This window comes from Hyperolius riggenbachi, chromosome 3, assembly GCF_040937935.1.
Source record: "Hyperolius riggenbachi isolate aHypRig1 chromosome 3, aHypRig1.pri, whole genome shotgun sequence".
In the NCBI taxonomy this organism is placed as follows: Eukaryota; Metazoa; Chordata; class Amphibia; order Anura; family Hyperoliidae; genus Hyperolius; species Hyperolius riggenbachi.
The window spans coordinates 310,883,264-310,900,314 of NC_090648.1; the positions used below are offsets into that span (position 1 = coordinate 310,883,264).

Consider the following 17,051-nt stretch of genomic DNA (forward strand, 5'->3'; position numbering starts at 1 on the left):
TGACATTCCATAAATTAGCCCAAGCACCACCTGAAATAGTGAGACTATTGGTTTGCGGAAAGCCAGGGTCCCTATGCAATTCACTTTTTCTCCTGGGTGAGATTATCACAAATGCCCTTTAAACCACCAGCAAACAAGAAAATACTCAATTATTTTGATAGTAATTTTTCACCAACATTTATGTAATTTTTCATTTGTAAAATGCTTAAAAGTTATTTGAAAGATATGAAGATTATCTCCTAGGTGACACAGCCACTAGACACTTTTGTTTTATAACAATAACATTTCTATAGCGCTTTTCTCCCATAGGACTCAGTGCTTAGACTTTCAGATTCAGTAATAGGTAGTAGGATGAAGTGTTAACACAACAAAATTATATTTCTGCAAATGCCAAACTGAACAGGGGGGTTTTCAGTCTGCATGTAAACACGTCCAGAGATGGAGCTGTCCTGATCTGCTGAGGTAAGGAGTTCTATAATGTATGAGCAGCATGACAGAAGGCTCTGGGACCAAAAGTTTTCAGGTGGACTCTGGGTATGACAAGATTGGAACCTGTGGATCTGAGATTGCAGGGAGTACTATGCAGCTCAAGCATTTCTTTCAAATATCCAGGGCCCAGATTATGAAGTGACTTTTAAATGTCAGTAGGCCGATTTTGAATAGGATCCTCCATTCTATAGGTAGCCAGTGAAGGGAGTGCAGGACTGGTGTTATGTGGCAGTGATGGGGTTGGTTGGGTAACAGTCTGGCAGCAGTATTCTGTATCAGCTGTAGGCGGTACATGTCCTTTTTTGGAAGGCCAGTGTAGAGAGCATTGTAATAGTCCAGTTGGGATGTAATGAAGGTATGAACTAAGTAAGGTTGGGAGATCTGGGAGAATGAGGTGCTTGATTTATGCAATGTTCTTCAAGTGAAAATAGGATGATTTCACCACAGCAGAGATGTGAGTTCTGAAGTTTAGATCCCCATCAAGTAGAACTCCCAGGCTACGCACATGCTCAGAGCTGTGTAGATCTGTGTCTCCTATTCCCAGTGTTGAAAAATGCAACTGAAGTTGTTTTGTTGTCATGCGCTGCCCTCCGATCACAAGGACTTTTTTATCTGCGTTTAGTCTCAGCCAGTTGTCACTCATCTATTGCTGTATCTCAGCTAAGCAGGCGTTTATAGTTGGAGTGGGGTCTCCTAGGAGCGGTTCTGTAATGTAATAGTTGGCAGTTGTTTCCTGGGACCTATGTAGCAAGCCAAGCAAATCTAACATGAAACAAAACATACCGGTTCACATAAAACTGATATGTGTGAAGACTGACAATGCCAAACGTGTTCATGTGCATATTTCATTTTCTGATGTAATTTATTTTCTGTTTTAGGAGCGTCTCCGGCTAGACTGTCTTACACCACTTATCCTCATCTAGGATATGTGCCATCAGGACTCTGTTTAATAGATCAGTATCCTACAGATTCATGGGTAAGTGCATTAATGGGGTGTGCAGTCTGGTGCTGCTCATGTTGGGGGGGGGGGGGGGGGGGAGGATTAGGGTTTTTACAAGACAAACGGCTTCCCCGTGGACACCCATTCATAAGTCCCACATTGTATACCCCACACCACCACCATGAGTACACCTGGTTTTAAAGGAACACTGGGCATTTACAGAAATAATTTGCAGAAACAAAATCTAATATCCCTAAATTGTGATAGTCCAGTACTGCAGTTGTCTTTTTCTAACTTGTGGAGCTGTGTTCTTCCAAATGTATTAGTGGAGGCCCATGTCTATACTGGTGAATTCCACTTCAGTAGGCATTCATGCTGCTGTTCTACTCCTAGGTGCGTGATGGGAACTCTTAAGATGCTATCAGCTCTGTTTATTAAAGCTGCTGTTATTGTTTTCCCATAACTTTTGCTAGAGAAAGGAGAAGGTTGTAGGAGTCCTTTTGGCAAAGGAGTTTGCCAGATTCTTCTCATGCGACTCTGCAGAACCTGGAAGACAACTGCTTCAGAAGTCTGAAATTACAGATGGTGTATAGTTACAATAGTTTCTTTCTGCATGTACTTTTTAAAAATATGCTTGGAGTATTATAAAGTACAGTTGTCCGGTTTCTACTGGGTTGGAAGTCTCAAAACAATTTCAAATACTGTAAATAGGTTGGATGCGATGATCGGGAACCCTAAAGCTGGCTTTATTTTTCCTTCAGTACATTGGGTGATGAAAACAAACCTATTTACTAACAAAATCTGCATGGTTGAAGGATACCCGAGCTGACATGTGACATGAGATAGACATGCGTTCCTTTTTTTTCTTTCTCTGCCTGAGCGTTCAATATCAGGCATGCAAGTGGCTGACTCAGTCCTGACTCAGACAGGAAGTGACTACAGTGTGACCCTCACTGATAAGAAAATCCCCTTTTTTTTAATCTTTCTTGCTCTCAGAAGCCATTTTCTGCTAGGAAAGTTTTTTTCCCAGGAACGTCCTCGGACAGCACCCATGAGACTTGTCTCCTTCCCCACTTCAAATGGACAGGAAGCTAAAAATACCACAGACATTTGCATATTCATTAGGCAGGCATATATAAATAGGGAACTCACAGTAAATCGTCAGTTGTTTTCTGTCCACCACACAGGACGCTACAGGGGAGCTGAAGCCAACCATGTCTGTAAGGCAGGAGCTGCTGCACGACTCAGGCCGAGTATCGCGGGTCAGGGACCCGGCGTGCGCCGGAGCTGCGGCCGAATAGTTTCCCCCATCGGATCTCGCGCGCACAGGCGCGTCTGACGCACTTCCGGCGGAAGAAGAGGCCGATCATGTGATCGCGCCAGCCGGATAACGTCACTCAGTCACCGCGGGTAAGCCTATCCAGCGTTCAGAGGGCAGTGAGCCGCGTTGCATCCCAGAGCCCGGCGGTGAGGGAGCGGTTCGCTTGCCCATAAGGTAAGGAGGAACTATAGGTACAGCAGCAGTTGTACGGGGGGGTTCATATTTTGGAAGCGCACTCTGTCAGGGGGGGCGCGGCTTACCTTGGCGTGGCATAATTGGGCGGCTTATTAAAAGCTCAGTTCCTGGTCAGAATCCATTCCCTGACCATGGAAACTGCCGCTGGATCCTCCTCCACCAGATCTGTGGAGCCTGGCTCAGAAGCCTCTCTGGTTGGTGTCATCTGCTGACTCCTTTTTCAGATATGTATAAATAGTTTTTTTATATAAGAGGCTGGTTAGTTACACTCTCTCTTTGTCTCTTTTATAGCCTAATGCTCCTAAAACGGATAAAGACAAATCTGATCCAACTGACAAGGCTGATAAGAGTGACAAGGGAAAACAGGCTCAGAAGTCTGATCATAAAAGATGTGCCATCTGTGCCGTGAAAATATCCTCTTCTTCATCTAGATCATTATGCCAAACATGTATTGACAAAGTTATGAAGAAAGAATCACCCGTGGTGTTTAACCTCCCTGGCGGTAAGCCCGAGCTGAGCTCGGGCTATGCCGCGCAGGGGGAGATCTCAGCCCCTGGTGGGGCGATTTTTAATCTGTAAATTGCTGTGCGCGCAGCCAGCACTTTGCTAGCCGCGCGCACAGCTTGATTGCCGCCGCTCTGCGGCGATCGGCCGCACGCAGCGGCGAAAGAGGGCCCCCCCCCCGCCAGAGCCCTGCGCTGCCCGGACCAATGAGTTCCGGGCAGCGCTATGGGCTGGATCGGAGGTGTCTGACGTCAGGACGTCGGCTGACGTCCATGACGTCATCCCGATCGTCGCCATGGCGACAGGAGAAGCCAAACAGGGGAACGCGTTGTATACGCGTTCCCCTGTTTGCTATAGATGCCGGCGACGATCGCACTAGAGGGACACATGCGCCCTCTAGTGGTGTTTCATGTAGCTACCACTCTGGTAGCTTTACATGAAACAAAAACAAAAAAATTTAAAAAAAAGTTTTTTTTGCCAATTTGGCAAAAAAAATTAACCGCCAGGGAGGTTAAAGATTTGATGGGATGGATGCGTTCTGAAATGGCTACTGCCATTAAAGCTATTAAGGAGGCAAACATTCCAGCTGCTGGGACTGTTCCTATTCCTTCTCCTATGGTGCCTCCATCTCATCCTTCTACATCTAGTAGTGATGTCACGGTTACACCTCAACCTCCCCCAGGGCAGGACTCTGCCGTAAATTTACAAAAAAGAAAGAGGGGTGAAGATTCAGGGGACTCAGAATTATCTGAGGGAGAGGTGGATATATAGTCTCTTGAGGAAATTCCTTCAGGAGAGGAGTTAGACACTGATAAGCCTCATAAATTTGCCTTTGCAACTGATGCCTTAAAGTTATTTCTTAAAGCTATGCGTGATACCATGGGTATTAAGACTGAGGAAAAGACTCTATCACCCCTCGATCATATGTATGAGAGTTTATCTGATCCTGAGGTTGTTTTCATTCCAGTACATAGTTCTCTGAAGAATATGATTAAACTGGAATGGGATAACCCAGAGAGGAGAGCATTCTGGCCCAAGTCTCTTGCCAATAAATATCCGTTTGACCCTAATGACCAGAAATTCTGGGGGCCGTCACCTAAATTAGATCCCGCTCTTTCTAAGGTCTCTAGAAAATCTGATCTCCAGTTTGAGGACTTTGGAAATTTAAAAGACCCCATAGATAAGAAAATGGATAATCTGTTAAGAAGAGCATGGGAGTCTTCATCACTAACATTTAAACCAGCTGTCGCATCTACAGCCGCAGCCAGATCTTTAAAACTTTGGTTGTCTCATACACAATCCCAGATAGCTTCAGGGGTACCCAGAGAAGAGATACTAAAGGACTTTTTTTTTTTTTTTTTTTTTTCACGCTGCTAATTATCTTTCAGATGCAGCAGATGACACTGTCCGTTTATCTGCCAGGACCACGGCCTTGGTGAACTCTACCAGAAGAGGTATATGGGTAAAAACATGGCAAGGGGACACCTCCTCAAAATCTAAACTGTGCGGAATACCTTGTGAGGGGGAATTATTATTTGGTTCCAAATTAGATGAAACGCTAGAAAGGTCCTCAGACAATAAAAAGAACTTTCCCATAAAAAGAAAGAATTTTCGTTTCAAACGTTCCTTTCGAGACCCAAAACAGAGCGAACAGGGGTCCAAGAGCTATCCTAAAAGAAGATGGGGGCAGAACAAACCACAGCGGCCAAGACCAAATGTGTCCTTTCCTCTCCCATCCCAGGGATCTAAACAATGACATCAGGCTCCCAGTGGGAGGAAGAGTAGCGCACTTTTACGAAAACTGGGAAAGTCACTTTCAGAACAAATGGTTATTAAATATAATCCTCGAAGGTTACAAGATAGAGTTTGCCACAGCTCCTCCAGTACAATTTTTTCTTACACAGACCCCATCAGATCAGCATCTAAGCTTATCCTTACAAAGAGAAATTGCTGTCCTTCTGGAAAAGAGGGTAATTCGTCAGGTCCCAAAATGTCAACAGTTTCAGGGGTACTATTCTCCAGTATTCCTAGTAAAAAAACCTCAGGGGGAGTACAGGTTCATCTTAAACCTAAAGGGATTAAACAGGTCAATAAGATATCGAAAATTTCGAATGGACAATATACGCAATGTGGTCAATCTGCTACAGAGTCAGTGTTACATGGCTTCTATGGACCTCAAGGACGCCTATCTCCACCTGCCTATCCATGTCAGATCCCAGCAATACCTGAGATTCGCCATAAGACTACAGGGAGAGGTAAGGCACTTCCAGTTTTCAGCTTTACCCTTTGGTATATCTTCTGCACCCTGGCTGTTCACTAAAGTATTGTCCGAGGTTCTAGCAGTTCTCAGGTTAGAGTCAGTTCAGATCATAGCCTATCTGGATGATCTTCTTATTTGGGGTCAATCCTATGAGACCGTTGAGACACAGATAAACTTCTGTCTCGATTTTCTGCAGTCCTTAGGCTGGCTTATTAATTGGTCTAAATCCTCTCTAGTTCCTACTCAGACTATGGAATTTTTGGGGTTTACTATAGCCTCCATTGACAGTGTTGTGTTTCTTCCTGAAAGGAAAATATGTGCAATTCTAAAATCTGTTCTTTCTTTCCAGGGCAAGATTTCAATATCATTGAGAAACGCCATGGCTTTACTGGGTCTTCTAACTTCATCATTCCCAGCAGTTCAATGGGGTCAGCTACACTCCAGGACATTACAACTATGGATTTTAAGAAGTTGGAACAGGAGTATAAGAGACTTAGACAGGAGAATCTTAATTCCCCAGTTCATAAAGGACTCACTGAATTGGTGGTTGATCCCTTCACAGTTGACGAACGGACGTCTTTGGAGCTATCCCTCAGAGACAGTCATAACAACAGATGCAAGCGCCTGGGGTTGGGGAGCCCATCTGGGTACAATACCAGTACAGGGATCTTGGCCCAGAGCGTCGAGGCAAAGATCTTCAAACAGAGAGCTGGCAGCAGTTTGGCAAGCGTTGACACACTTCGATTCCCAAATCAGGGGCACTCACGTCACGATAAGAACGGACAACAACACAGTGGTGGCCTATCTGAACAGACAGGGAGGAACAAGGAGTCATTCTCTATGGTACCTGTCATGCAAGATACTACAGTGGGCAGAAGGACACCTGAAATCCTTGAGAGCAGTCCATCTAAAGGGAACCCTGAATTGTTTAGCCGATTTTCTGAGCAGATCACCACTTCATCAGGACGAGTGGTCTCTGAACGAAGTTGTGTTTCAGGGCCTGGTACACCTCTGGGGCAGACCCGACATGGACTTGTTTGCTCGAAAGAACAACACAAAGTGCCAGATGTTTTGCTCACTATGCCCCCAGGACAATCCTTGCTCAGTGGACGCATTCTCGATAACGTGGAATTCAGGTCTGATGTATGCCTATCCTCCTCTTTCCTTAATTCCTCGAGTTCTGAACAAATTACAGAAAGACCGAGCTCGGATGATCATGATAGTGCCATACTGGCCCAAAAGACCATGGTTTACACTACTGAAGAATTTAGCTACAGTCGATCATGTAATGCTGCCAGATCGTCCAGACCTGCTGTCCCAGGGTCCAGTTTTTCATCCAGATCTGAGGCTCCTTCAGCTTTCAGCTTGGAGCCTGAGTGGAGAAGTTTAAAGCAGAAGGGTTTCTCTAACGGACTTTTGGAGACGTTAATCCAGAGCAGAAAAAAGGTTACCAGGAACATTTATCAAAAGACTTGGAATGTGTATAAAGGATGGTGTGAACAAAATTCCAGAGACTGTTCTTTATCCCTTTCAGTACTAGAATTCCTACAGGAGGGTTATCAGAAAGGCCTCAGCACCAGCACACTGAAGGTTCAGACAGCAGCTATTAGTGTTTTTCTGGAGAGACGTTTGGCTGAAGAAGAATTCTTCATACGATTCTTTCAGGCACTTAAAAGAATCAGGCCACTGGTTCAGTCAAGAATGCCATCCTGGGACCTAAACACCGTACTACAGGCCTTATGTAACAGCCCCTTTGAACCTCTGGAGGAGATCTCAGATAAATGTTTAACCATCAAGACGGCTTTTCTTGTAGCAATTACGTCGGCCAGGAGAGTTTGTGAATTACAGGCCCTGTCCATGAGAGAACCTTATTGCATTATCTCTGGAGATCGTATCACATTACGGTTGGACACCTCTTTCCTCCCTAAAGTTGTTTCTAAGTTTCATCGTTCTCAAGAAATATTCTTACCTTCTTTCTGTAACAACCCGACCAATGAAAAGGAGAAGAAACTTCACTGTCTGGATGTAAGAAGGACGGTTTTAGGCTACTTAGATCGTTCCAAACAATGGAGGAAATCGGATGCCTTGTTTGTTCTCTTCGGAGGAAGATTCAAAGGCAAACAAGCATCGAAGTCGACTATAGCCAGATGGATAAGGCAGACCATTGCGTTGGCTTATTCCCAACAAGGAAAGTTATTACCATCATCCATAAAGGCTCATTCAACTAGAGCGGTGTCAGCCTCTTGGGCAGAGAAGGCGGGAGCCTCCATCGAACAGATCTGTAGAGCGGCCACGTGGTCCAGCCAAAATACGTTTGTCAGACATTACAGATTAGACATTGCAGCTAGTTCAGACCTGTCATTCGGCAGGAAAGTGTTGCAGGCAGTTGTCCCCCCCCTAATTAACTTATCTTGTTTTTCGTCTCATGGGTGCTGTCCGAGGACGTTCCTGGGAAAGACTATAGTTACTTACGGTAATGTCTTTTCCGGAAGTCCGAAGGACAGCACCCTTGCGACCCACCCTTACTAATAAATACGAAGCAGAACTATGTGTGGTGTGGTCTTTTTTATTACTGACGATTTACTGTGAGTTCCCTATTTATATATGCCTGCCTAATGAATATGCAAATGTCTGTGGTATTTTTAGCTTCCTGTCCATTTGAAGTGGGGAAGGAGACAAGTCTCATGGGTGCTGTCCTTCGGACTTCCGGAAAAGACATTACCGTAAGTAACTATAGTCTTTGTTTTTTTTTATAGTTTTATATGTTTTATAGTTGGGATTTCTTATTAGGGTCACACTGTAGTCACTTCCTGTCTGAGTCAGGACTGAGTCAGCCACTTGCATACCTGATATTTAACACTTTCAGGCAGAGATAGAAAAAAAGGAACACAGCCTAGTTATTTGTGTGCTTGGCACTGTACATACACATGTCTATCTCATCATGTCACATGTCACTTCTGGTATCCTTTTAAAGAGAACTCAAGGTGATTTTGAAAAATCCTAATAGGACACAGAGGCACATTCTGCATACAATGCCCAGTCTCTGTGTCCTTACAGTGTCTCCCCAGTCGTGCCCCCCCCCCCCCTCCATGCTCTGCTGTCATCCATTTAAAAAAAGTGCCAGGCTACGACACGCAGATTGTCGCTAGCTGGCTGTTTACCTGAAGGCTGTCTGTCACCACCGCTCCCCCGCCTCCTCTACATCGTGGCTCCCTGCCTGTGTCCCTTCCCTCCCCGCCTCTGTAAGCTTCCTCCAATCAGCTCACGGAGTCAGGGAGGGAAGGGACACAGGTGAGGAGCCGCGCTATAGAGGAGGCGGGGGAGCGGCAGTCACAGACAGCCTTCAAGTTAACAGCCAGCTAGCAACAATCTGCGTGTCGCTAGCCTGACGGGGTTTTTTTATGGACAGCAGAGCCTGGGGGGCCCTGGGGGCACACTGTACTGAGGCTGGGCATTTTATGCAGTATGTGCCTTTGTGTCCTGATAGGATTCTTCAAACCCACCTTGGATTCTCTTTAAACTTGTACTTGTGTGGGTGGAATTAGATTCATTAAAGTGAACCTTCAAACAAAACTTTTTTTTTTTTTTTATTCTGCATAGCAAAGAGTTAAAACGTACAGCGTGCACCATTATTTATGTCCTGCTTTCTGTCCAAGCGTCCAGGTTACCAAGACAAGGAAGGGAGGAAAAATCAAAATAGTAAACCTCAGTAGCACTTCCCCAGAGGAAAAAAAAAACAACAAACTTTGTTATAGTTCCTCTTTTCATATATTTAAAGTTATATGATGTTAACAGGAGTGTCTGATTGCTGGCTTTGATTTATACTGTGTTCCTCTCCAGCCTCATTGTGATATATTAATGACGCCTGGAACGCCTCCTGAAACACCCTTTCCACCTCCTCCGCTTCCACCTGAAGAACCTGAACAACCTCCTAAACCTCCTTTTGCAGATGAAGAGGAAGAAGAGGAAATGCTTCTTCGTGAAGAACTTTTGAAATCTTTGGCTAATAAAAGGGCACCCAAACCTGAGGTAATGTGTCAGAAACTGACTGTAAATTATACATTTTTGATTATAGATAGCCTTTAGAGCAGGAGTGTTGAACTCAATTAAGTAATGGGCCAAAATCTAGAACCCAATGTAAGTCATAGGTTAAAGCAGAATGAAACACAGCATTTCTTCTTTGCTCTAAAAGATTTACAGCATGTTATATACAACCAGCATTTTTTTTTACTAGAACAGCATTCAAAGGGTTACACTCAGGAATCGGAAGTTCCCTGCCAGCAAAGCTGGACGCATCTGAAGTGGAGATAATGTTATCTTGTATTTAATTGTATCAAGTGAGGAATGTAAATAAACACTTCTCTGACACTGCAGGCTCTCCTGAAAACAGTCTGAATCAGAAAGCATTTCTGCTTACGTTAGAAGATGAATAAAGCCGCTATAAATAAAATGCAAAGTTAGCTCTCAGAGCAAAAAAAGTGTACTTTGAGAACGTATAATTTCTAAATGAATAATAGTTATGCACAAAAGCAAATATGGTAACTGTATGGCATATAAAAAGTAGGAATACATTTTTTTTTTTAATTGAATATTATGTCAGGGTTTTATACCGCTTTAACCACTTGCCGACCGCCCACTGCACAGAGGCGGCCGGCAAGTGGATCCCGCAAGTACCGCCGCATGCACAGAGGTGGCGGTCCTTGTAGGGGCATGGGCGGCGCGATCGCGTCATTCGTGACCCGATCGGCCACCGGCGACTGGCTCCGCCCCCCTCACGCTGTAACCCGCCGGCCTTTCGGAAGCGCCGGCGGGTTACTAGCACCCGGATCGCCGCATACGAAGTGTATAATACACTTTGTAATGTATAGAAACCGTATTATACAGGCTGCCTCCTGCCCTGGTGGTCCCAGTGTCCGAGGGACCACCAGGGCAGGCTGCAGCCACCCTAGTCTGCACCCAAGCACCCTGATTTCCCCCCCCTGCCCCCTGATCACCTACAGCACCCCTCAGACCACCCCCATCCCTGCCGAGACCACTGTTTGCACCCAATCACCCCCCTAATCACCCATCAATCACTCTCTGTCACTATCTGTCAACGCTATTTTTTTTTTAAGCCCTAAACTGCCCCCTACTCCCTCCTGATAACCCCCCACCCCTCAGATTCTCCCCAGACCCCCCCCCCTGTGTACTGTATGCATCTATCCCCCTGATCACCTGTCAATCACCCATCAAATCAGCCCCTAACCTGCCCCTTACGGGCAATCTGATCACCCACCCACACCAATAGCTCGCCCGCAGATCCGACGTCAGATCACCTCCCAAGTGCAGTGTTTACATCTGTTCTCTACCCTAAACACCCACTAATTACCCATCAATCACCCCCTGTCACTGCTACCTATCAGATTAGACACCTATCTGCCCCTAGGGCACTCAATCACCCGCCCACACCCTTAGAACGCTCTCAGACCCCAGCCCTGATCACCTCGCCAGTGCATTGCTTGCATCTATTCCCCCCTCTAATCACACCTTGAGACACCCATCAATCACCTCCTGTCACCCCCTAGCACACCTACCCATCAGATCAGGCCCTAATTTGCCCCGTGTGGGCTCCTGATCACTCGGCCAAACCCTCAGATCCCCCTCAGACCCCCTTCCGATCACCTCCCCAGTGCATTGATTGCATCTATTTTCCCCTCTAACCACCCCCTGAGACACCCATCAATCACCACCTGTCACCCACCTAGCACTCCTATCCATCAGATCAGGCCCAATACAACCTGTCATCTAAAAGGCCACTCTGCTTATGACCGGTTCCACAAAATTTTCCCCCTCATAGACCACCTGTCATCAAAATTTGCAGATGCTTATACCCCTGAACAGTCATTTTGAGACATTTGGTTTCCAGACTACTCACGGTTTTGGGCCCGTAAAATGCCAGGGCGGTATAGGAACCCCACAAGTGACCCCATTTTAGAGACACCCCAAGGTATTCTGTTAGGTGTATGACAAGTTCATAGAATTTATTTTTTGTCAAGTTAGCGGAAATTGATTTTTATTGTTTTTTTCACAAAGTGTCATTTTTCACTAACTTGTGACAAAAAATAAAATCTTCTATGAACTCGCCATATACCTAACGGAATAGCTTGGGGTGTCTACTTTCTAAAATGGGGTCACTTGTGGGGTTCCTATACCCTGGCATTTTAGGGGCCCTAAACCGTGAGGAGTAGTCTAGAAAACAAATGCCTCAAAATGACCCGTGAATAGGACGTTGGGCCCCTTAGCGCACCTAGGCTGCAAAAAAGTGTCACACGTGGTACCGCCGTACTCGGGAGAAGTAGTATAATGTGTTTTGGGGTGTATTTTTACACATACCCATGCTGGGTGGGAGAAATCTCTCTGTAAATGGACAATTGTGTGTAAAAAAAAAAAAACAACATTTGTCATTTACAGAGATATTTCTCCCACCCAACATGGGTATGTGTAAAAATACACCCCAAAACACATTATACTACTTCTCCTGAGTACGTCGGTACCACATGTGACACTTTTTTACACCCTAAGTACGCTAAGGGGCCCAAAGTCCAATGAGTACCTTTAGGATTTCACAGGTCATTTTGCGACATTTGGTTTCAAGACTACTCCTCACGGTTTAGGGCCCCTAAAATGCTAGGGCAGTATAGGAACCCCACAATTGACACCATTCTAGAAAGAAGACACCCAAAGGTATTCCGTTAGGAGTATGGCGAGTTCATAGATTTTATTTTTTGTCACAAGTTAGCGGAAAATGACACTTTGTGAAAAAAACTATTAAAATCAATTTCCGCTAACTTGTGACAAAAAAAATAAAATCTTTTATGAACTCGCCATACTCCTAACGGAATACCTTGGGGTGTCTTCTTTCTAAAATGGGGTCATTAGTGGGGTTCCTATACTACCCTGGCATTTTAGGGGCCCTAAACCGTGAGGAGTAGTCTTGAAACAAAAATGACCTGTGAAATCCTAAAGGTACTCATTGGACTTTGGGCCCCTTAGCGCAGTTAGGGTACAAAGTGCCACACATGATATCGCCGTACTCAGGAGAAGTAGTATAATGTGTTTTGGGGTGTATTTTTACACATACCCATGCTGAGTGGGAGAAATATCTCTGTAAATGGACAATTGTGTGTATAAAAAAAAATCAAACAATTGTCATTTACAAAGATATTTCTCCCACCCAGCATGGGTATGTGTAAAAATACACCTCAAAACATATTATACTACTTCTCCTGAGTACAGCAATACCACATGTGTGGCACTTTTTTGCAGCCTAACTGTGCTAAGGGGCCCAAAGTCCAATGAGCACCTTTAGGCTTTACAGGGGTGCTTAAAATTTTAGCACCCCCCAAAATGTCAGGACAGTAAACACCCCATAAATGACCCCATTTTGGAAAGTAGACACTTCAAGGTATTCAGAGAGGAGCATAGTGAGTCCGTGGCAGATTTCATTTTTTTTTTTTTTTTTTTTTTGTCGCAAGTTAGAAGAAATGGAAACTTTTTGACAAAAAAAAGTGTCATTTTCCGCTTACTTGTGACAAAAAATATCTTTTATGAACTCACTATGCCTTTCAGTGAATACTTTGGGATGTCTTCTTTCCAAAATGGGGTCATTTGGGGGGTATTTATACTATCCTGGAATTCTAGCCCCTCATGAAACATGTCAGGTGGTCAGAAAAGTCAGAGATGCTGGAAAATGGGAAAATTCACTTTTTGCACCATTGTTAGTAAACGCTATAACTTTTACCCAAACCAATAAATATACGCTGAATGGGTTTTTTTAATCAAAAACATGTTTGTCCACATTTTTCGCGCTGCATGTATACAGAAATTTTACTTTATTTGAAAAATGTCAGCACAGAAAGTTAAAATCATTTTTTTGCCAAAATTCATGTCTTTTTTGATGAATATAATAAGTAAAAATCGCAGCAGCAATCAAATAGCACCAAAAGAAAGCTTTATTAGTGACAAGAAAAGGAGCCAAAATTCATTTAGGTGGTAGGTTGTATGAGCGAGCAATAAACCGTGAAAGCTGCAGTGGTCTGAATGGAAAAAAAGTGCCTGGTCCTTAACCAGTTCGGCCTATCTGGACGAGCTTCCTCGTCCAGATAGGCACTGCTGCTGCCGCCGGCTGGTGCGCGCGATCGGGTGCGCTCCTGCTGCCCGCCGCTAGCCCCCCGATCAGTGAATGGGAATATAATTCCCATTCACCGATCTAACTTCCCTGCAGAAATAACGACGCTTTCTCTCCAGAGAGCGCTGTATTTCTGCCTGCAGGAAACTTCTCCCCAGCATTTTAGTTACTGGCTGCGAGATCGTTCGCATCCAGGACTTTTTTCACTGTGGCCATCTTGTGGCCAAATAGTAAACTGCACCCACATACATTTTTAATAAAAAAAAATATATTTTACATTTAAAATTAGCAGTTTCCCTCCCACACACACTTTTTTTTTTATAAAAAAAAAAAAATTAACAATAAAATTAAAAAAAAAAAAAAACCATAAATAGTTACCTAAGGGTCTGAACTTTTTAAATATGCATGTCAAGAGAATGTTATTATATTATTTAAAATTATAAACTTATAAATAGTGATGGACGCAAATTGAAAAAATGCACCTTTATTTCTAAATGAAATATCGGCACCATAAATTGTGATAGGGACATCGTTTAAACGGTGTAATAACCGGGACAGATGGGCAAATAAAATACATGAGTTTTAATTACGGTAGCGTATATTAATTTCAAACTATAATGGCCAAAAACTGAGAAATAATGAATTGTTTTCATTTCTTTCTTAATCTTCCTGTTAAAATAGATTTAGAAAAAAGTAATTCTTAGCAAAATGTACTACCCAAAGAAAGCCTAATTAGTGGCGGAAAAAACAAGATATAGATCAATTCATTGTGATAAGTAGCAATAAAGTTATAGGCGAATGAATGGGAGGTGAACGTTGCTCGGATGCATGAGATTTTCGGACTGCGGTGCTGAACCGGATAAGGGGGGTAAAGCCCACGGTCCTCAAGTGGTTAAAGTGTTTATGAAGATTTAATTTTTATGGAGCCTGCTGCTCTTCTCCTTTCTACATAGCAGTGCACAGGAGCAGTGTAATATTTACATGCTCCAGCACTGTTGGGTCTCCTTTGTTCTGACTGCCACATGCTCTTTGCTGTATACCTCTGGCTTCCAATGCATATCACATGGTCAGGAGGAAAAGAAGAGAGCCAAAGCTGCTCTGAAGCAGGAAGATATTACACTGCTACCTTGTGCTATTCTGCAACGTAGGTAGAGGGTCCTGGAGAAAGAATAGGCTGTGTGTGTGTCTAGTTTTACCAGCCACAACAGAAGGGGGGGGGAGGGTTAGATCCCAGGAGGGAGCACCATGCAAGTTTTGCTGGAGAGCACTGTGGCTTGCTGCTGCTGCACTCCTGCTCAAGCTGGCAATGTTATAATCAGACACTGTCTCCAGTGTGCTCCTTTGAATGGGATGGCAGTGAGCTGTCATTCTTTTACTGCTTAGTCATACACATTTGAGGGTCTCAGAGGGCCACACAAAATGGCAATGGCTACAGGCAGTACAGAGGGAAAAGCCGTTTTTTGGTTTGTTTTTCTGACTGGGATACCAGACTGTAATTTCCATTTAAGCATTGTAGCATTTTGCCATCTTCCAGGAACCCATTGACAGTCAACCACCATCTCCGCCTTCTGTCAACAATGTTATGCCGGTACCAAGGATTACATTAACATCAGGCAGCATGAACACTGTCACACATCGCAAGAACAATACACAGATAGTCCGAGTCCTGAGACCTATTCGACGTGTAATAAAGGTAATGTGTGAATGTCATCTTAGACTTCTTCTCTTACTCTATTTTGTGCATGGAGAACACAGGTGATAAATTGGAACTGCAGCCAATTATAAGCAATTTAAACTGAATTAGACATAATGTTTGTGTTTAAAAGTTCAGTATGGAATATTCATTTTTGCAATGGTTATTTTCTGTTCTGCAGCTTCCAAAGCACAAGTCAGTAGTAGTAACACTGAATGCTTCTGACTCTGATGAATCAGACCCAGAGCCATCTAGTCCAGGTCTCAGTGTTTTTGGAGGACTGGAATTTATGATCAAAGAAGCCAGAAGAACTGCAGAGGTGAGAATATCTATGTGAAGATATGTTCTATCAAAAATGTTCATTTTCCACTGTACTCCATGTGCTGCATTTTGTGACCTGCAAACCGCTAGATGGATATATGGTTCTGCACACTCGAAGTATGTTATCCTAGTTTTATTCCATCAGTCTGTCATAATACACAGACTATTGTTTTGGTTATGTGCAGATCCCATTTGCAATACAATGTAACGAGATTGTGATTACTCCACTGTTCCATTGCGTTGACAAAGGAAATCTGTGCATCCCCCAAATGAACGCATGTGTTTGACAGGTTGATGGAATAAAATTTGAATAGTTTTTTTTGTTTTGTTTTTTTGCACAAACCACTGATATTCATTTGGATTTCACTGAGGTGTACCAGCCCTGGAGGTGATCACACCTGAATGACAAGAGGAGAGCAACAATTTGGATTGTTGCGGTACAGGACTGGAGTTCCGCAAATGACTGGCCTGCTGTGCGCTTGTGCTTAAGTCAGTGCTAGTACCTGAAAATCTCATATCAAACACAGTTATCTTGAAATTTACCTGGGTTCTTTTATTTTTACAAAGGAATTCTTGAACGATGTATGAGAATTAAGCTTAACCACTTAAGCTTTCAGTCGTTTTCACTTTATGCATCCGAGCAATGTTCACCTCCCATTCATTCGCCTATAACTTTTTCACTACTTATCACAATCAACTGATCTATATCTTGTTTTTTCGGCCACTAATTAGGCTTTCTTTGGGGGGTACATTTTGCTAAGAGCTACCTTACTGTAAATGCATTTTGACAGTAAGAATAAGAAAAAAACGGAAAAACATTATTTCTCAGTTTTCGGCCATTATAGTTTTAAAATAATACATGCCTCCATAATTAAAACCCACGTATTGTAATTGCCCATTTGTCACGGTTATTTCACCGTTTAAATTATGTCACTATCACAATGTATGGCGACAATATTTTATTTGGAAATAAAAGAGCATTTTTCCCGTTTTGCATCCATCTCTATTTACAAGCTTATAAAAAAAATATATATAGAAATATTTCATCTTTACATAGATATTTAAATAGTTTAGACCCTTAGGTAAATATTTGTGGTTTTTTTATTGTAATTTTTTTTTTTTTTTCATTAAACATTTTATGTGGGTATTTTTGGGAGGGTG

General features: G+C 43.4%; 2 protein-coding genes across 3 annotated transcripts in view; both read left to right on the plus strand.

Annotated features, from left to right (window-relative positions):
- The window catches only part of ZFC3H1 (zinc finger C3H1-type containing), a 126,864-nt gene that overhangs the window by 34,495 nt on the left and 75,318 nt on the right, over nt 1–17,051 (plus strand). For both annotated transcript variants that reach the window (XM_068276678.1, XM_068276677.1), the window contains exons 7-10: nt 1,368–1,465; nt 9,550–9,738; nt 15,411–15,569; nt 15,751–15,888. In XM_068276678.1, coding sequence (XP_068132779.1) covers nt 1,368–1,465; nt 9,550–9,738; nt 15,411–15,569; nt 15,751–15,888 — 584 coding nt within the window. The remainder of the gene's footprint in view (nt 1–1,367; nt 1,466–9,549; nt 9,739–15,410; nt 15,570–15,750; nt 15,889–17,051) is intronic.
- Nucleotides 5,404–8,238, plus strand: LOC137560761 (uncharacterized). The gene is made up of 2 exons (XM_068271910.1): nt 5,404–5,704; nt 6,059–8,238. The coding sequence occupies exons 1-2, from the start codon at nt 5,440–5,442 to the stop codon at nt 8,236–8,238; spliced, it is 2,445 nt and encodes an 814-aa protein (XP_068128011.1). The 5' UTR covers nt 5,404–5,439.